The 20,818-nt window shown below is 56.7% G+C and overlaps 1 protein-coding gene across 1 annotated transcript in view; it reads right to left on the reverse strand.

Annotated features, from left to right (window-relative positions):
• Window positions 1-6,479: 6,479 nt before the first annotated feature.
• Window positions 6,480-20,818, reverse strand: part of NKD1 (NKD inhibitor of WNT signaling pathway 1) — an 82,819-nt gene continuing 68,480 nt past the window's right edge. Inside the window, exons 5-10 of the mRNA XM_080828663.1 lie at window positions 19,321-19,427; window positions 16,209-16,304; window positions 10,855-11,002; window positions 10,309-10,393; window positions 8,802-8,929; window positions 6,480-8,056 (exon numbers count right to left, since the gene is read on the reverse strand). Coding sequence (XP_080684789.1) covers window positions 7,467-8,056; window positions 8,802-8,929; window positions 10,309-10,393; window positions 10,855-11,002; window positions 16,209-16,304; window positions 19,321-19,427 — 1,154 coding nt within the window. The 3' untranslated portion in view covers window positions 6,480-7,466. The remainder of the gene's footprint in view (window positions 8,057-8,801; window positions 8,930-10,308; window positions 10,394-10,854; window positions 11,003-16,208; window positions 16,305-19,320; window positions 19,428-20,818) is intronic.

The following is a 20,818-nucleotide window of genomic DNA, read 5'->3' on the forward strand; positions in this document are numbered from 1 at the left end:
AGATGGCTGACCGCTAGACCTGCAGTGACGGGCCTCCGTCAGTCTGGCTACAGCCAAGCCTTGTCTATGCAAGCAGGATCACCAAAACGGCCCTTGCAGAGTCCCCAGCCCATGACTGAGGCCGTGGAAGCCTTCTCCCCAGGCATCACAGATGCCAGCCCCATCCCCACATCCCCCAGCAGGCAGCTGAGGCCACAGACTGGAAGGGGGCCCCGAGAGCTGGCCTGGGACTCAGCTGCAGGAAGGAGTGTCCATATGGACTGCACCTGCCTCCTCCAGACTCAGTTCTCCCATCTTTAAAATGGGGACACTAACTCCTGCCCAACCACTGTGTTGTTAAACGGCTTTTCACAAACACAATGAACATTCGGCCAAATGTTCACTGGTTTGCAGCGGTGGGGGAGGGGGTGGGACCCCAACACAGTGAGGGGAGGGGTTGTTCTTTTCCAATAAAGCTCAGTTTTTTTCTTTAAACAGTAAAAGACTACAGTTTTCTTTTCTTTTCTTTTCCATTCTTACTTAACAAAATTAGAAGTCACTGATGCTGTGTTGCTTTCCTGGACTTTTATCTGAACTGTGACTGCTTTGCCCAACTCCACAGTCAAGGATTCCGCGGCAGGAGAACACCTGTAAACCCTCCAGTCGCTAAAGGATGAGCAATCCCCTCCTTCCCGCCTTCCTTTCTCTGACATTCCTTCTTTTCCCTTTAGTGACCACCTACTGTGTGCATGCTCTGGGGAAGGGCAGTTACAGAAGTCCTTTCTCTGGGCACTGGCTAACTTGGTTCCAAGAAGTGAGATCTCGTTGTTCAAGAAAACCTAGAGCCAGCTTTGATGAACTTATCCAGAATTTTGCGATGAGAACTATCTAGAAAAAATTTATTTTAGTGGAGCTGGTGGGGGGGGTGTAGTCAAAGCTTGGGGGTGAAGTAGAGAGTTGGGGGTGGTAATCCTATTGTAGCGCCCACAGTCCCTTAAGGCCTTCGTCCTGCTCTGCCTCCCTGAGATCTGAGCAGTGGCCTGGGGAGTCTGCTCACCTCCTCCAGGACCTCCTCAGACCCCCGCAGTTACTCCGTGGCTGGATTCTCATACCCAGGTCCTTCTAAATCTCTAACGCCTCTCTCTGCATACTTCTTCCCCCCAGACATGGGGGATCAGGAAGGGCTCTCCAAAGGGTCAGCCCGACATGGCCCCCAGTGCAGACCCTTGGAGGGGCTGGGCAGGTCACTGTAACCTTGACCATAACCAAGCCTGGGGCTACAGCGATGCAAAGAGGATCAGCTGGTGGTTGCACCAAGTCCCCACCCCCGAAGGCCGGCCTTGACCGAGGACACCCGCACCTCCCACAGGGAGCAAGGAAACCAAAAGGAAGTGGGAAGATGGAGAAGCGGCCCCTTGCGTCTCACCGAAGAGCCAAGGGAGGAAGGTGTGTGGTCCACACACCAGGGGGCACTGTGGACTCATCCCCGCTAGAAGACACTCCTGGGACTCTCACTAGAGCCGTCTGTCCTTGGGGACCTGTGGTTTTACCAGGGGAGGGGCGGGGCGTTATTGAGGTCTAGGTGGCAGGGCAATGAGGGAAAGAACTCGGCCTGCACTAGCAGATCTGTCATTGGATTATCCGGTTTCGCCCTCTGGTGTGGCCACGGCCACTTGCTCCAACATCAGGAGGCTTTTTGGATACTCAGTGCACTCACTCCTGAAGGTAGGGGAGGTGAGGGTTCCACCCTGCTTGCCCCAAGGCATAGGCCACTGGGTTTCTCACACTGTGGTCCCTGGGTCCAAGTGCAACAGCACTCCCTGGGTGGGAGGCAGTCAAGGGCACTCATGCCTGCTGCCATCACATTCCAGACCCATATGATCTCACTCTCTAGGTGGGGAGGGGGGGCTGGGTATCTGCATCTAACATGTTCCCTGGGAGAGGTTTATGGTGCATTGAGGTTAGGGATTTCCCTCAAATGAGGTCATCTGGGGAAAATGCAAAGCTCAGGGTTCTCAGTCTGGCTCACCAGAAGGACACTGGGAACAGAAACCTAGCCGCCCCCCAAGACCAGCATCATGGGAGGCAGGCGGGCCCTGGAACTGGGATTTTTAAAACTTTTAAAACTCTCCCTGGGTGACTGTGAAACACTCGGGATGAGAGTTAGAGGCTGTGAACATTCCACTCTGCCCTCCCCATGGCCCTACTCCCCACCGCGTGGCCTATGCCCGAGTCATGTCTGGAGGGTCTCCTGTTGAGGTAGAGGCCCTTTTGTCCCCACCAGGTTCACAGGCTGAAAGCACCGGGATTCTTCCCCTTTGGGGAGAGAAAGTGGAGGGGAAGAAAGCCCAGAGGAGGGTCAGCGGGAGCTGGGGGAATCAAGGCCAGACTCTGAGTGTCATTTCCTCCCCGGGGTCAGCTTCTGCTACTAGAAATGGGTCTCACACTCATTCCCCCGCCTCACTTTAAAGGAAGATGTTGAGGCCAGAAAATCTTTTGCAGAGACAAAAGATCTGTCTTGATCTGTAAAGTCATTCAAGGGCACAATCTCCTGAGAAGAGGGTGAGGTTCAGCGGCCTTCGGGGTTGGGAGAAGGTGACAAGTCAAAAACCAGATCGGAGCCCCCAACAGGGCAGTGATGAAACTTTAATGAATGGGGAAGGGTGCCCTCCGCACAGCTTTTAGGAGTTGCTAAAGCGATTAGCTCTGCAAAACACAGCAGGTGCGTATGGGAAGCCTGGCCACGCCCACGGGATGGGGGGGGGTGAAGCCAAGGCCGGGCTGCGAGGGCGGAGGCTGGGCCTGGATTGGACAAGGGCAAGGCTGCTGTGGGGTCTTTGGGGGCATGCCACCCCAGCATGTCTGCTGGGTGCAGCCCTCCTTCAATGAGCAGGTGAAGGTGTCGGAGGGTGTCATCGTCCGCTGACACTGAGCACCTCTCAGGAGTCCCCTTTCATTCCCTCGAGGGCTGACCGGCCTCACAGAAGCTGGGGTCATTAGTGGCTGCGACGGACAGAAACGGTATTTGATATTCAGGCAGCCTTCCCCTCCTCCCACCGCCTCCAAGGGTGCCTTCCCTCCGGCCCTATAATGATTTGACATCTCAACACTGAGCACAAGGAAGGGGAAGCAAAAGAAACTGCTCCCGGCTGTTTCATTTGCCAGAAAGTGTAATTGGCATGGCTGCATGGGAAGTGCACGAGACCACCCCCCCAGGCTCCCCGACCCCCCAGTGCTCCCCAGGAGATGAGAGCAGGGCCTGGCAGCTGTGAGCCTCATGCCTCAGCCCGGCTGGCTGACACCCCAGACATCCTTGGGACCCAGAGACAGATGAGCAGAAAGGAGGCATCCTAGCCCCCACCTAGTGTTTGTGCTCCTGCGAGCACACGAAGCTGGCCAAGCTGAGTCCTGTCCCTGCTACACCTTCTCCAGGCCCCAGAGGAGCTCAGAGCTCAGGGTTCTGGAGAAGCAGCAGCGGTTTCTCTGGAAAGGATGTCAGGAGATTTGCAAACAAGACAAAACCCACCCCTAGCAGCCTGCGGGAAAGTGTGCTCAAAGCCTCACCGAGAAGTGTGGTTGACCCCTTCTAGTTTTCTTTTCCCTCCCTGCTTCTTTCCTTCCTCCCTTCCTCCTTCCTTTCCTTCTCTCCTTCGTCCATCCCTCCTTCCCTCCCTTGCTCCTCTCCTTTTTTCTCTCTCTTCTCCCTTCAACTTCTATTTGGTACAACTTTTAGAGGTCATTTATAATCTGCCAACATTGAAATCACACATGCCCTTGAACTCAGCAGTTTCGTGCTGGCGCTGTCCCTCCTGCTTCTGCTGGTGGGTACCGGGACAATTGTGCGCAAGGACCCTACGTGCCACTGGGATGAGAGACCCACAGGCCTGGTAGGAGGGGATGGGGCAAGTCCATGACAGCGCCTCCGAGCAAGAGAAGGCTGAGCAGCTGTTGGAGAGAAGGGGGCCGAGCTCTCTAGCCACGGGGTAAGCTCTCCAAACACATGAGGTCACAGAGGAAAGGCCTGAGTATGAATACTATGTTACTCCTCGGGTAAAAATAAAAAAGTGGGGGTGGGAAAGGGATTAAGCAGCATGGCAGTGTTTTCTTTCTTAAAAATAGATCTGAAATAAATATTGTAAACTGTCAGCATGTGTCAAATCTGGGCGGTGAGTTCAGTTACTGTTACCGTTTTCTGTTTCAAACCTTGTTTGAAATATTTACTAAAATAACAAAACTGGGAGGGGGGAGAGAGGGATGGGTGGGACACAGAGGATTTTTAGGGCAGTGAAAATACTCTGTATGATATTATAACGACAGATACATCATGGCCTATTTGTGCAAACCCACAGAATGCCCAACACCAAGAGTGGACCCCGAGGCAGACTATGGACTTTGGGTCATTACTGAGGGTCTACGTAGGTTCATCCTTGGTTAAAAAAAAAAAGTACCATTCTGGTGAGACGTGTTGATGATGCGGGAAGCTGTGCCCGCGTGGGGTAGAGTATGTGGGAAATCTGTATCTCTCCCTTGATTTTCTCCGAAACCCAAAGCTCCTCTGAAACAAATAAAGGTTTTTCAAAGAATTAACAAAATTTAAACGGAGAGGTGTCTTACAGAAATGCATTTATTCTTGTAAGTGTGGCAGCTAACATTTTCGTGGTGCTCCTCCCAGCCAGGCCTACGTTAACTCAGTGAATTTTTGCGACAACCCCGTGGGGTAGGTCTCTTATGATCCCCCTTGACAGAGCGGAAACAGAGGCTTGAGGGGTACCGTGTACCGCTTGAAGCACAGAGCACTGAGGACATCAGAATTTGAAGCCAGGCAGCCCGGCCCCAGCGTCTGGGCTCACAACCCCCAAGCCTCACTGAATGGCCCAGGAGGGGCCCGGGAAGGTTGGAGTCAGGGATTCTGGAAGGAAGTGTACTTTCTACCGCACACCCATCCTGTACTACTTGAATCTTTAACATAGGCACAGGTCACGATTTTTCGAAAACGGTATTTTAAATAAATCCCAGGTCCTAAGGAATAACTGAATCCTGGCGGGCGTGGGGCTGCAAGAGATGGCGTTGGAACCCCCTCTCAGAGGCAGAGGGAACGCTCTAAAGACATCGCAGGGAGACTCCCCGTAGGGCCCCAATCCTGGTTTCTTTCCACTTGCAGCAATTCTAGCCCCGGTCCGCCTCGCGCTCTCTTCCTTCCCATCCCGCAGACTCCGCCCCCTTGCCCTGGGTTGGACACGTGACTTCAGGTGGGCCCCAGTGATTGGCCCAGGAGTGGGTACCAGAATCCTGCCCTGGACTACCCCTCGCAGAAGATCCTTTTCCATCTGGTTGTCGGGCTCAGAGGGCCCGCAGCCCCCACAGCGTGACAAAGCACTTCGAGGTAGACGTATAAACCCAGAGAGGGAGGGGCCGGACCCAGCGCCTCTCGGCTTCATCCCACCCCGGCCCCTGGCCTCTCGAGGCCGGCTCCTTCCCTCCCATCGGTTTGAGCCGGATGCTATGGATAGAAGCCCACATAGAAGCCCACAACTCAAAACACGGGAAGCGCTGACCCAGTGGTTAAGCCCTCCAGTGGTTAAGGGGGTGCTGGGGGAGACTGGAAACCCAGCTCTGCCACCTGCTGTGTGATCACTAGCGAAAGAGTTAACCTCTTCGAGCCCGACGCGCGTCCTGAGCTCACTACCAAAAATAACTCCTTTCCAGCCACGTCAAACCGAACTCGGAGGCTCCGGGAGAGGAGATGCCAGCTGGCAGCCAACCAGCAAGGAGGCCAGCAGCTGGTCACTCCTTCTTGTGTCCCTGCACTGGCTCCCTGCCTGGAAAGAGCACCCATGTGGCCCTCAACCGTCACCCTGGCCCTGTGGTTCCCTCTGGCTCCCTCTGGCTCCCTCTGGCTCCCAGGGGCTTCGACAGGAAGGAGTGGCACCAAGAGACAGATTTCCCTGTAAGGTCCCCGCAGGCTGGCTGCATCCCTGAGGGACGATGGTCCCTCATGGCTCCTTAGGGTGGCTCCCCCCCACCCCGCAGCTCTGCCTGAAGATGACTTCCACCCCCTCTGCTCCCCTGCAGGGGCAGGAGGGGCCCCACACATCGCTGGCCCCCGATTCTGCACTCTTTCTGGAGGCTTTGCCTATGCTTCGTAAATATCCCCTCAGATTTCCCAGTTGGAGCGTGTGTCAAGTTTTCCAAGGGACCCCGACTAGTTGACAGGGGTCCTTTTCCTAGTCTCCCCAGGCTCTCATCAGACCAAGTCATGCTCCGTGGAGGACACTGCTCTGGGGCCCCAACTCTTGCCACTGCCCTCCCAGCTTCTGGACTCCAGCAGGCCTCTCCAGATCTGTCAGACCCTGAGCCCAGAAAAAGGACCTGCCGAGGAGAGGCAAGCAACCATTTGCCTCTGATGGACAGTGGCCCCACCAAGAGGCACACAAGGTGACATCTGGGCTCAGAACATGTCTAGAGAAGCAAGCCACTGATTTCTGCACACCGGAAAATTTACCTGAGAGTGTATATTTATAGAAAGATACATGGAAACGGACAGATAGTGCCCAGCTATAGATACAGGAAGCTCGGTTAGAGAAGCATGTAGGTAGGTATGTATATATTTGCCAACGGTAGAGAACATGAGGTTTCCACATCTTCCGCCATGACCGACAACACACAAACGCCCGATCTGGGAAAACCACGCTTGTTTTTGTGGTTGGGTTCCCTCTCCAGAGGTTTCCAAAATGAGAAGGCTGGTTGCAGGGGCAGTCTTTAAATATGTGTGTGTGTATCTTTCTAAAAAAGAGAGAACAAGGGAAGGGAGGAGGAGAAGCGTGTTTCCACATGGTGTGCGGCAGAAAGGATGGGACTGGTTTTGGGCGAGGACGTGATCCCACTGGAGAGGCATGAAAGGGAACTCCAGAAAGGACAGCTAGGGTTTCTAGGTTGGGACATAAAAACACAACAGCCAGGAAGGTCACGCGTCTGCGGTCCGCTGAAATCCCTTGTAGCACATTACAATCAGTTAAGGGCCAAAGAAAATCAGAATAATACTAAGAGGTAGCAGCTGTTTATCTTCTCGGAGATTTCGAGGGTCTCTGGAAGCAGGCCAGGTAAGGGTGTTCTCCTGGAAGAGACTGGGGAAGGGCACACTTCTGGCCAAGGGCTCCCCAGAGCCGGGAAGGGTATGGGCCAGCCCTGTGTGGAAGTGCCACTTGGGAGCCCCAGAGAGCCTCCACCCCCAACAGGCCACTTGCAAACCCAGAGTCATTTTCTTGGATAAGTTATGCAGTCCTCACAACATATAAATAAAAGTTTAGTTCTGTGTTTCCATATATCTTCTACATGGAGGCTAGCTGAATATTAGTGGAGTAACAATAATTATTAATAACAATAATCATCATAATAACAATAATTAATAGAATAATAATGCCTTGGGGAGAGCCTGGAAAAGGGGGGGGTCCTTCATATGGCCGGGGTGGGGTCTTCTGGGGAGGGGTCTATGTCTGGTAAAAGTGGTGGTAATGGTGGTGGTGTTCGTGGTGGTGGTGATGTTCGTGTCTCTGGACCGCCTGGCCGGCCGGGCTCTCATACACCACCACGGCGGGCAGGTCCCTAGCACGGTCCCGCCCCAAGACACTGCCGCCCACGGCCAGGGGCGCCTGCAGACCCCGGCAGGCCGGCTGGCTCTCCTTGGCTCGGTACTTGTGCTTCTTGTGCCCAAGAGGTGCCAGCGTGGGGAGGAGGGATGGGCTGGCGGCCAGGTGGGCAGCTGGGGACACCGCAGGGATGGCGGGGCCCAGAGGGGGTTTGCTTCGCACCCCTCTGGCCACATGGCCCACACCCACGCTCTTGCCCTGGGCCTTGGGGGACCTCACAAAGTGCTTGCTCCCGTCCTGGGCGCCCCGAAGCCGCTGCTGGACCTCCGAGGCCTTGGCGAATGGGGTGTCAAGGAAGTGGAAGGAGCCCGGGTCCGCGCCTTGGGGCTTTCGGTGTGGGACGTGGATGGCTTCTGGCTCATGGGAGCGAGACCGAGTGGGGTTGGAGGTGCGGGGGGGCAGCTCTGACTTCTGGGCCACTGATGGGGAGCCTAGGAACCAATTTAACAGATATTTCATGAGCACCTACTGTGTGCTGGGGCTGCTCTGTGCCCCAGAAACCCCCTGTGCCCCCCATGCTCCAGGACTGATAACTGTTCTGAGAGCTCCCCTCCCTGCCCTGACTGCTCCTTGCTCTCTCTGGAATGGAACTCGGCTGTCTGCGAAGGGGGAAGCTCTGTTTCTTTGTTGGGTCCTTAAAAATAAGTAACTCTGCTTCCAAGAGAGAGGAGAGAGAGAGAGACACTGGTTGCTGTCTGAGGTCATGGGAAGAGAAATCTACAGGCATATTCCTTAACTTACGATGGTAACCAACACAGGAATTACATGTAGAAGGAGGAAGGGGAGAAGGGAGTTGGGGGGTGTGAAATTAAGTGAGCTACCTCTTCATTTATCTCAGCAGGGGAGGAACAGATGTCAACAGCTGATGAAGACAGAGTGGCATTTTGCTGATGGAACAGGGAAGTGGGGTGGGGGGTGGGGGGAGTGACTGGGGTGGGCACAGAGCAATGGTTTTCATTGCATGAGAGGCCCTGAGATACCATTTGATTTTGTTCAACTTGGGGCATGTACTCATTTTTAAAACAGTTTTAGTGTCGTCTCCTCCAAGAAGACTCTTTAACCCATGCAGTAAAACCTGCACCTTCCTCCACCCCAGGGGGCTATAATGAACACCACCCCACATGGACAGCCCAGCCCTCGCTTTGCCCCGCCTCCCGGGTGCACAAGCTCCCTTACCGGGCCCAAACTGGGACGTGTAGTTCTCTATCCCGGCGAGATCTAAGTAGTGGTTTCTCCTCTCAATGTTCTCATCCACGCAATGGTGGTAGCAGCCAGACTGCTCCAGACGGCTGTCACCCTGGAACCTAGGGCAAGAAGGCCAGTGAGGGGGTGGGCACCGGCCCTGGCTGGGGGATAGCCCCACAGTGTCCTGGGAAGCCACCAGGACAATTCCTTCTGGACCCTTCGTTCATCTCCTTCTGGGTCTTGGGATTGGACGGGGTGGGAGGGGGAGGGAGTGGTCATCTCAGCCATCAGTGCCTCTAGTTCCTTCCCTGATAGCAGAAATGCAGACCTCTGCTGGCCGCCCTGGGCCTTCCGGGAGGACGGGAGAGGTCCTTGAACAGGTGCAAAGTAATCATCAGAGGTACCTGGTCAAAACTTACGGAAGCCCCAAAGTCAGGCTTCAAACCATGTGCACCTGTAGCAAACGGGAGACCTCACCCCTGGGCTCGTTCCCAGAGAATGTGGGCAGCAGAAGTCGCCCACTGGAGCTGAGGGTGGCAGGCTTTGTAAGCCAAGAATGGAGTGTGCGTCAGGAGGGGGTGGGGAGAGTGGTGCCCCCTGAGGCCGCCTTTCTCCCTCTGTGGGAGTCCAGGCTCCCTGCCTCTCCCCTGCAAGGCTCTCTGAGCTGCCAGCCCCACCCCTCTCGTCCTCCCCATTCCCCAACACAGCTAGCCTGTGCACCCCTCCCCACACCAAGCTGTGACCCCTGCAGGGACTGCCTTCTGTCCTTTCCCTATGGGCGGGCGCCTGTCACAATCCGGTCCCTTCCGGTCACTTCCTTTCCGTTCCCCTGGCAGTTTCTGCCATCCCGCCCCTGACTTCCGGCCAAGGATGCTTCCTACAGCCTCACGTCTCCTACTTTATATTCCTGTTTACTCAATGCCTTTCTTTAAACACACTCTCTTCCTGGCTTCCCTCCCTGCAGTTAAAGAAATAACAGGTGGGAGAGAATCACAGCCTACGATCCCTTAGCCACAATTCTGAAACCCAAAAAGCCTGAAGGCGAAGATTTTTCATAACTTTTTTGAGAGCCAGACCTGCCCTAAACGGGTGTGATACCACCTCGAGTGGACATTCACACATGTTGTGTGGACATTCACACGTGTCCATCAGACATTTCAGTGTGCGAAACTCCGGGGTACTGCCCAGATGCCAAACAGAATAGAGGAGAGATGCGCTGGGAATCTCTCTTCTAAAACCCAGCGAATGCTGAATTCCAAAACATGTCTGGCCCAAAGCGTTCTGGACGAGGGAATGTGGAACTACATTTAGTCCTTTTTTACAAACGGAGTTTGCTTTGTGAGCTTGTCTTCGGAAATCACCGCCCCCTGAAGTGAAAACAGACGGGAGCAGCCTGCTTAAAATCCCTTGGTGGGGGGGTACACAGCCGGTGCTCAATATGTGCTCAAGGGCCCCGGGCTGTAGTCCACCTCCGCCCCCGCACACACTCCCACTGTACCTGAGTGGGGCTCGCTGCTTCTTCTCCCAGCTGCGCAGCTCCTCGGCGGGCTTGGTCTCCGCTCTGGGCCTCGTGCTCTGCAGGTCTGAGTCCCGCCCGAGAAACAGCCAGGTGAGCGGCTGATGCCTGTGCCCACCAGATTCCTGGCTCTGTGGAGGTTTTCTAAGCCCCCCACCACCATGCAGCCTTTGACAACTGGCCCACAGCGGCTCAGCGTGGCTCTGTGGGAAGGGTTCTCCAAGCCAAGACCACACAGAGGGGTCTCACAGCTACCTGGCCACTTACCTTCTCCCCTCAGACTCCTCATGGGCCATGTCCAAGCCCACCGCCCGGGCTCTGCCTACATAGGGTCTCCCACCTGTAATTCCTTTCTTATCCGAATCCTGCTTTTTCAGGGACCTGATCAAATTCCACCTGTCCGAAGTCACTCCCAGGGAAAGCCCCCCGGGACTCCCTTCCACTCCTCCCAGATCAGGGGCTGTGATCCTTCCTGGGAGCTGGGAGTGGACTGGCCCCTGTGGTCTGGGCGGCCCTCCAGCCCCTCACCGGGGTGATTGAGAAGGATGCCCTTCTTGGCCTGGCTTCCGTCGGGTGCTACCGTGAGCTTCACCCGCAGCGTCTTGCTTGATGTCGGCGAATGGTTGACGGAGGAGTCGACCACCTCGTAGATCGTGTGCAGTAGGCTGGTGATGTCCTGCAGGGAGGGAAGCAGAAAGTCCCCCAGGGCTTCAGCCACGTACGCCCACAGCCCCGGGATTCAGAGGGCCCGGTGACACCTAAGGAAGGGAAAGCCGCTGGCTCCCCAAAGTCAAGTCTAAGGCAGAATCGTGCACGTGAGGGGTTCACTTGGGAAGGGATCCTAGGACGCAGGGAGCAGGAGATGACGTGGATGAGCAGGTCTGGCCACAGGCACTGGGCTCAGTCACACTTGGGTCCTCAGAGGGACGGTGAGGAACCCACCTCAGAAAAGTCTCATCCCTCCTTGGTGGAGTTACCCTGGGGGGCTGATGCTCCATGGCCAGGACTTCTGGTATGTCCTGCAAAGGCTGAGCCCGCTCCCACCAGGAAGGGCTCTCGTGGTGGGCACCGATCACCCCAGCAGTCAGTGTGAACTGAGGTAGGTCGGGGAGGCTGCTGGGGAGAGGGACACCAAGAGCGCCTGCTTGGGGTCTGATGAGCTCCTTCTGAATGAAACATGGGAAAGGAGATGTGTTGTTGAAGATAAAGTATTCTGTGAGAACTTGACCCAATCTCATCCTCTCTCTGGGCCTTAGTTAGCCCCTCAGCCAGATGGAGACATCCAAATGCACGCTCCGTGAAGCGTTTCAGAGACTTCTGACTGAGGCACGCAGGAATCATAGAGCGTCTCCCTTTGTTCTGGGCATCTGCTAAGGTCGTTTTTCAGAAGGGGAGGCGTCCAGCTTTAAAGGACGGAGGAAGCCTCTGGAAAGGTATTTGCTCTCTATAAGTTGGGCCCACAGATGGCCAATTATCTGGCCTGTGGCTCTTCATAAACAGACAGACTCAGCCGTCCCTCACCCGATTTCCCCACCCGGAAGCTGTCCAGACAGAGGTGGCAGAGGGGACTCCAAGCACGGCCGTGGCCAGAAAGGTAGAAGGATGAGGGACCCGGAGTGGGGAACCCACAGAGGTGGCCCCCACTCGGCACCGTGGCAATGCAGGCTAAGGGAGGCTCATTCCAGAAATCCAGAACCTTCCGCTAAATCTTCAGAATCTCTGATACAGGACACCCGTTTAATTTTTGACAACTCCCCACTTCCCCATCTCCCCAGCCCCAGTGACCGCCAGCCCCGGTGACCGCCATGCCACTTTCTGACTCTAGGAATCCAACTCTTCCCGGTCACCTCACAGACGTGGAATCACACGGGATTGGCTTATCCGTGGCTGGCTTGTTGCCCTTAGCGTGAGGTCCAGAGGGTCTTCCCTATTGTGGCCCCTGGTAGGATTTCCTTTCTTTTTACAGCTAAATTATACTGCATTGTATGTATATGTTAATCCTCTCCTCTGCGGAGGGACCCTTGGGTGACTTCTGCCTTATGGCTCTAGTGAAAAAACGCTGCTGTGGGGGTGGGGGTTCAAACATCTCCCTGAGACCCTGCTTTGGGCTTTACTGTAAAGACTCAGAAGTGGGACTGCTGTATCATGTGGCAATTCTGGGCTTAGCTTTCTGAGGACCCTCCGTGCTGTGTCCCACGGCAGCCACAGCTTCGGACATTCCCGCCCACAGCGCATAGGGCTTCTGAGGTCGCCGCTGCCTCGGGGACACTCGTCATTGTCGGTCTGTGTGGGTTTTTTTTTAAACAGCCATCTTAACGCATATAAGGTGGGATCCCCTGCAGTTTTGATTTGTATCTCCTGATGATGAGTGCCGTTGAGCCCATTTTCATGGGCTTCTTGGCCATTAACTGGTGTATCTTCTTTGGCGAAATGATCCGGTTCTTTGCCCATTTTTTAAATTTGGGTTGTTGGTTTTCCCGTTGCGGACGTGCAATTCTTTTTATATTCTATATATTCATCTTTTTAAAAAAAAGATTTTATTTATTTATTTGACAGACAGAGATCACAAGTAGGCAGAGAGGCAGGCAGAGAGAGAGGAAGGGAAGCAGGCTCCCTGCTGAGCAGAGAGCTGGATGCGGGGCTCGATCCCAGGACCCTGGGATCATGACCTGAGCTGAAGGCAGAGGCTTAACCCACTGAGCCATCCAGGTGCCCCGTATATTCATCTTCGACCATCTATGTGATTTGCAAATATTTTCTCCCATTCCGTAGGTTGCCTTCCGCTCTGCTGTTGTCCTTTGATGCATGTTGGTTTTGAATTTTGATGGAGTCACTTCATCTATTTTTACTTCGGTTGTCTGTGATAACTTAATTTTTAACAAAACCTTCTGGCGTGGGGAGGGCTGGGCCGGAACATCTCAGGGTTTCCGTTGGGGTCATGAAGGATGCCCGTGTGAGACCCAGTTTGCGACCCAGATCAGTCACTCAGCGATCTTAGCTCCTCTGGCCAGGCCCGCAGAGGACAGCTCTTCTCCCCGGTTCTTCCCTTGAGCTACTCTGCACACCCACATTTGCTCCCCCCTCTTCCCATCTTGGGAAGCCCACGCACGAGGCGCCAGTATCTCCATTTTACAGATGAGAAAAGTGAGGTCCATCAGCATCATCCCCCCAGCGTCCTATCCCAAGCCAGGGCTGGGGGGCCGTGACTCAGGGTCTAGGAACAGGCACGCTCTGGCAATCCCAGCTGAGAAATCGGCTCTTGCCTGCACGGGGCGCAGCACACAGAAGTAGGTGCCTGCAAATATTTATTGCACAGATGAACAGGTACTTTCTTCTGAGCTGGGAAGTAAGCCCAGGTGCCCGCTCTGGGCTGTAGCTGCGGCGAGGTGGGAGCCTGTCTGCCCCAGCGCACGGAAACATGCCCGCAGACAGCCAGGGAGCATGCAGGGGACTGGTATTTATAGCCAGCTTTGAGGAGTGGCCTCGGGGCTAAAAATAGACCAAGGGGAAGCACGAGGCTGGGTTCTCCCTGGACTGGAAGCCAGCCCCCTCACTCCTCCGCGGCAGGAAGACATGATCCAGGGATGGCCTTTTTGAGGCGGGGCTGGACCACCCGCCTCAGGAACCCTCACTTCCCTGCTCTTCCTCTCATTACCAAGGGTAAAGAAAGGCCCAATCTAGAACCAGACGGCAGGGTGTGCCCTCGGGTTTCTGCAAGGCCTCTGAGGTGGGGGGCCAGCCCTCTTACGGTCAGCATTTCCGAAGCAGCGAGGAATGAAGGCAGTGGCTCACAGGGGCAGTGGGGTCTTGGCCCCCACGCAAGTCAGAAGAGAGAGCAATGCCACCCTCTGCACCCCGAGAAGCCCAGCCCGGCTGCCCGTGTGGCCTTGACTGACGGCTGGGGCCACCACCATTCAGCTCAGCTAACCAAGCTCCCAGACTGCAGCATGTTTCCCTGGGAAGATAATTACACCGCAGCTGCCATTCCTAACAGGGTGGGGAGGAGAGGCAGCACTCACTCCAGAAAAACCATAACCTCTCACACAAAGCATCACAGCTGGAGGGGGATAGGGTTCCCCTAAACTACCCCCTGCCCTGGCCTCCCCAAGGTCTCCAACCAAGAGGCATTTCCACTGCTTCCCAAATACCCAGGCCCCTCTCAGGGCTTTGCCTGCCCAGAACCCATTCCCCCGCCCCCTAAAAACAGTACCTTGATTTTATTTTGTGAGCTGATTACATGCCCCCTCTCACTTTCAGTCTTTGTGTCTCATGCATCTGATAACATCTGCCCACTCCTACGATCCAGAATAGGGCCATCCCAAGCATTGCACACCCATGGCAAAAATGACAGGTGAGGCGGTCAGAGCTGGTGAGATTCCATTCTGGAACTTTCTGTTGGGAGGGTTGCTGAGAGTCCCAAACAGCAGGCAAATGTCAGCCGTCACCTCGCTACTGGCCAGGGGAAAGGCTGCCGGACAATGGAGGAACACAGAGGGAACAGAGCCTTGAAGATAGCTAGGCTTGAGGGCACTGAGCCTCTGGATCCAGCCATGCCTGAAGTCAGTGCCCTGGATCACAATACATTCCTTTTTTTTTTTTTTTTTTTTGTAAACCGAGAGCAGTTTTCTGGGATTCTGTCACTTCCATCCTCAAGAGTCTTGAATGATTAAAAGTCACTCACAGCTTCCCCACCCTGTTCAAATATTCCTTAAGTCCTGGCCTGAGGAAGAGTTGCCCGTTCCTCATGCAGGTGTCCCTTCCAGCAGTTACTCCTGCACCAAGCCCCCCCCCAAAAAACCCGTAGCTCTGAACCAGGCAGGGAGAGAAGACAGCAAAGCTTCTCTGGGGACACCCCTGATGCCCTCATGAGCGGGACATGAGGCGGGCGTGCAGGCAGCCATGCTGCTCTCAGACCCCTACACCCACCTGAAAACCAGGGTCTCCTGGGGAGGGAGAGGATGTCCCAGAGGGACGGTGGGAAAAGCAGCAAGAAGGCAGAAGAGGTGCCTAGCCCAGGGAAAATGGGAGGCAGAGCTCAGTAGCTCAGACCAGGTCCTACCCCTGCTTCCACCAACCCATTGGTGGCTTCCCTGAGCCCCAGGAACTCAAGCCAGGGCCTGCCCTGCCGGCTCTGGCCCTAGCCAGGTCTCCTGGGGAACAGCCACCACGCCAGTCTCCTCCAGTGATTTAAACACCCCAAGCGCTCCTGCCCTGCGCCTGCTGGGCCTCTCCCCCTCTCAGCTCTGCACGCCACGCTTGCTCAGCTCAGCTCCACAGAGGACAGAGGTATGGCAGGAGGGCTGAGGGGAGAGACGCCAGCATTCCGAGGGAGAAGGGTGGTGACAAACAGGCCTGTGACTGGGCGTAGTGCTCTCGGGGGGCTGGGGGTGCTCCTTCCTGCCTCAGCAGAGGGCGGCCTAGCCTCTGGATGCCCGCCTGGCCCCAGCTCCTGGGCACACCGGCTGAAGTGGGAAGTGGCCTGGGGTGGTCACAGCCCCTGCCCCAGCCAGAGCTCTCCGACTCCAAAGAGGAGGCAGCAGGGCACGACTTTGTTGGGACTTGGGTCCTCCTCCGGTGGTGGGTGGGGGGGAGCCCTCAGGGCTAATCCCCTGACTCCTGCCCTCCCCCTTCCCCAGGGGAGCAGTGCCTCAGCTGAACGCAAGGGATCCCGGTCACCCCTTCCTCTGTCCCTGCTGCCCACTCACTGGGCAGCTCTGGGACACCCCTCCAGGTCTCCCTAAAGCTCCAGCGGCCTGGCTCCCCTCCCTACCTCACCCCTCCTGGCCTCCACCTGGTAGGCTGTCCTGGAGAAGGGGGAGGGTGAAGGGCAGGAGAGCCCGAGGGTGTGGGCAGAGGCTGCGGGCCCTGGCAGGCGCACTCACCTCACGGGTGACCTTGCCATTGTTGTCAAAGTCGTAGAGGGTGAAGGTCCACTCCTGCCGGCTGTCCTCTTCCACCGACACATCACATTGTAGCTCCTGGACACAGACAACCCATGGGTGTGGCTGGAGTACCCAGAGGCCAGGTCACTGGGCAGCCGCCTCCTCACTGCCCTCCCCAGGCCTTGTGTGAAGGACGATCATAATGAACAAGACCTGAGGGGCCAGGCAGGGAGGCCAGGCCGGGCGGGGCAGGGCAGGGCAGGGCAGGGCTGGTCTGGCCCAGGGAGAGATGCCTGCGGGCAAGCCAGACAGCCTCTGGGTCTTCGGAGGCAAAGGAAACACCAGGGGTGTGTGAGCTGGGGGTCTGAGAGGAGGCTTCATGGCCTCAGGGACATGGAAACTGGACCAAGGGACAGAAGTTACCGGAAGACACGGGGACCAGTAATGGGAAGCTATGGCTGGATGCCCAGGATGGCCACCTGATATGGAAGGCAGGAGAGGGTGAGCAAGCATCAAAGGGTAAAACTCCAGCTCAGGCCCAGGAGACGCCGGTAGTGGCCCTCCACAGCCGTGTGACCCTGGTTGTGGCTTCTCTGTAAGTTTCCCCTCATGTAAATTACAGGAAAGGCCAGTACTGATCTCACGAGCCTGTTGGGAGCGTGGACGGCCCCACACCACGAATTCTCAGGCCAGTTCCCGACCTCCCACCTCCGGCAGCCAGCTTCTGTGCCTAAGGAAGCCCTGAAAACCAGGGACTGAATGCCCGGGGCAGCATGAGACATTCTGCATGGCTCTCGGGGAGTGGAGGGGGGGTCCCAGCAAGACTGAGCCCCAGCTGCCTTGGCGCTGGTCGCCCATTCACCCACTGGTATTGGCTGCCCTCCTTTGCTGCTCCCTGGGATCACCTGCCAAGTCCTTGCCTTGGGCTCTGCAATGGGGGACCTGGAAAAAGTGTGGAACTGTTTGGCACCTAGAGAAGTGCAATTAACGATAATAGCTGCCATTGTCTTCGCTGTAATGGTAACAGGATGCATGTAATGTTCACAATGACTTCATGATCACTGCTCACAGGACCCGACGTGTCTAACCACAGGCACCCGAGCTGGGAAGTGATGAGCTCGGTCCCTGGCAGTGTGTACACAGGAGGCCGTGGAACACCAGATAGAAAGTTTGAGAAATGCTGGCTGTTTGGGGAGAGAGGTTCACAAGATTCTATAAAAACCAGCCAAGATGCTCCCAGGTCATTCTGTTTCACATCTTGCCCCAGTTGCCCTCTCCTTTTGCAGAAAGGCAGGCTCAGCACCCCAGAGGGGAGTGACACCCAGCCTCTGCACGCTGGCAGGGATGAGCCTGAGTGCGGCATCCCTGCCCCCAGCCTCTGCAGCTCGAAGCCAGTTCCCTCCAGCAGTCCTCGGGCGGCCCACGCGGAGTTCAAAGTCAGCCTTCCCTCAGTTGTGACATGCCCGTCTGATACCTGCCAAGTGCCCGCTCTGCTCTGCGAGGCACCGTTTCATGTAGCACAGCGCTTACCCCGCACACTTGCCCACACACACACACACGCGCACACACACACGCACACACACAGTGTTTCTCTGATTCCTTCTCCCTGGCTCTTCTGCGCAGCTCCAAAGACAGCTCAGGGTTTGGTAACTATGCCCTCCCCCCCCCAACTTCTGTCATCTGTGTCTTTAGTCCCCACCCTCCACCACCACCTGGGTGTCTCAGGTGAGTCGTCCTCAGGGGCCATGGATGAGTCCCAGACAGTCAGCCTGGCCCTTCCAGAAATCGGCCCCCTTGGGCCTCCAGGGAAGTGAGAGCTCAGAGTCCGAGCCTTCCCTCTGCTGCTGCACCTGGCCCTCAGCTCTGCCAACCACCCCTAGAAGACACACATGGCCTCCGGTGGCCTCCAGGAAGCAGTTAGCAACCCCTGCTCCCCAGTGGGATGTTGCCTGCTCCCTCACCTCCTGCATTCAAGGGCCCATTGGGACCCTGTCATACCCTGTCCTGAGTCATCTCCCCACCACCACCTGCCATCACTACGCACTATGATGCTGCTAGTTCCCACACAGCTCGCAACACTGGCTGGCCTCAGGGCCTTTGCTCCTGCTGTTCACTCAGTCGGAAGTGCTCTCCTTATCCCAGAGGCTCCCTGTCCTCACCTCTCCCAACTCCTACTCCAGCACTGAGAGGTTCAATGCAGACTGGGATTCGCCCCATCCTCTGCTTTCAGCCACCACAGTACACAGCATCAAGAACTACCTCCATCACCTGGCTGGCCTCCAGCCTGGCCATGGCACCCACCTTACTGCATGCTCCCAACTCCCCCATCACATCCTCGACTGTGCAGTCACTGGGTCTGGGTCTCTCTCCCACCTCCCCCACCACACTGTGCTCCGGGAGGGCAGGGCCATGTGAACCCCAGCCTGCTAGAGCTCTGCCTCAGTGGTCTCAGGGAGGGAGGCAGAGAACGAAGACGGGAGAAGGGAGGGCAGAGAGAAGCCAGTAAGCTCCGTGCCGAGAGGCCCGGGTTCCACTGTCCTGCACCCAGCCCTGCCTGATACACAGAAGGAGCTTAACGTACTGTCTGGGATGGGGCAGGATGGACGGACCGCAAGCTCGAGGAGGACGTGTTCCTTTAGTTGTTGACCGCACAGGGAAACTGAGTCCCAGATAGGGCCGGAGACCTGCCTAAAGCCTCCTGCCTTGGCATCTAGTCCACCCAAGAGCCCTGCCATGTTCCCCAGAACAGCCCCAGGAGTCAGAATCAAAGGCTTCTTCCAGTAACAAGGAAACTGAGGCCCAGAGGGGAAGGCAATCACCTCAGACGGTAATGGCAGCACCAGGGCCAGCCAATCCCCAGGTCCCCGCTCAGGTCCTCCCCCAGACTGCCAGGCCACAGCCCAGTGGGATGGCGGTGCTGAGTCCCCAGGGCCTGTGCGGAGCTGGGGCAGCCCCAGATGGGGAGGGACAGACCTCCCACAGAGGGCAGCGGGTCACACAGGAAGTGAAAGGCCTTTGCCTCTGCACCGGCCTCAGCTTCCCTCCTTGAAAAGCCCCGCCGAGGGGACAGAAACACTTCTTTCCAGAGCCCAGTGCCAGGAGGGGTACTTACTTCAAATTTCAGCTGCTTCCTGGAGCCCGGGCAAGACTCGCTCACCTTCTCCTTCTCCTTCTCGTCTCCGCCGGCCGGCCCGTCTGTCTTCTCAGGAGGCAGGGCCACTGCGGGGAGGGCAAGTGAGACAGCGTGAGGACGGTCCCCAGCTGGGCCTCGGGGCCTCCGCCCCCACTGGGGCTTTGTGCTGGGGACTGGGCCCCTTCCTGGCCTGCCCATGCGCTAAGGTCAAGATCACTTTGCTCTCTGGCCTCGGGGAATGTCCGGGGCGGCTGGAGGGGAGCCACCGACCCCAGCCAGGTGCACCCATGCCAGCCACTCCGATGACCCCAGGGCGCCTCAAGGCCGCCATTTCCTGCCCCAACTACACAGCCCAGACAAGTAGCCTGCGGTCGGCCAGGGCACTCAGACCAGAGGCAGGTGGACGGGAAGCTCGCAGACCGCGGCCGCGTTCCACACAGTCTCAATGCCTTCCCTGCTGACATGTTGGCCTCCTCAAAGGGGCCATGTGCCAGGGCCCAGCAAATGGCATGCCGGGAGTTGGTCAGGAGGCCTGAGGGGAAGCTGGGGCCTCCCTCAGGCAGCCTGAGAAGCACCCATGGTCTCTGCTTGGGTCCTCCTAACACTCTGTGTGATCCAGGGCAAGTCGTGTAACTTCTCCAGACATCTCGACTAGTTTGCCTAGCTGTACAACCCGGACCAGAGCAGCCCTCTCCCTGGAGGATCCTTGTGTAGATTCAGCAAGCTAGGGCCAAGAGCCCAGGGCCAGCACACAGGGTCCCAGCAGCTGCGAGTGGGCGCAGTCAGGGCAATGAGGTCCCCTCCCCTCTCAGTCTCTCGGGAATCAGCACAGTTGGTAGCCAAGTTTTATCAAAACGGAGGCTTTGGGAATGCAAAAGGACACAAACGCATCATGTCAAACAGGCAGGCTGGGCTGGGGAACAGGACAGAGAGGGAGACGCTGAAGATACGGATGCTTGGTCGGTCACCAGGCCAGATGGGTGGGGACAGGAAGGCCATGACAGTAACAGACTGACCTGACTCCAGCCTCAGCTCCCCTCCCAGCGGGACCTGAGTGACCCCTTCTTTCTCCTCACTCCAGGTACACCCAGAGGGATGCAGGGGACCCCCCCTCGTCCCATGATCCCCCCACAGCAAGGCGACAACTCCCTCGAGCCGTCAGATAACCAGCTGGAGACCCTGTCTCAGCCACGGACTCCAGCTCTGTCCCAGAGCTTTCACAGAATGAGGCTAATAAGGACAAATCTAAAAGGAGATCCAGCTCCTCGGAGGCCCCCAGAGTGGGGAAAGGTGACTGACGCTGACCACTTCTGATTGAGCGGATAAAACCAGGTTCTGTCCTCCCTGCTCCTCCAAAGCAAACACTTCCAGAGCCAGGAGGCACGCCAGTCCAGTGCAACACTGAGTCCTGGGGCAGTCAGGTAGGCAATGAGCCAGTGACCCAAGGACAGCCAAGCACGCAGCCTGGGCCACCCTG

This window comes from Martes martes (assembly GCF_963455335.1).
Source record: "Martes martes genome assembly, chromosome: 17".
Taxonomy (NCBI): Eukaryota; Metazoa; Chordata; class Mammalia; order Carnivora; family Mustelidae; genus Martes; species Martes martes.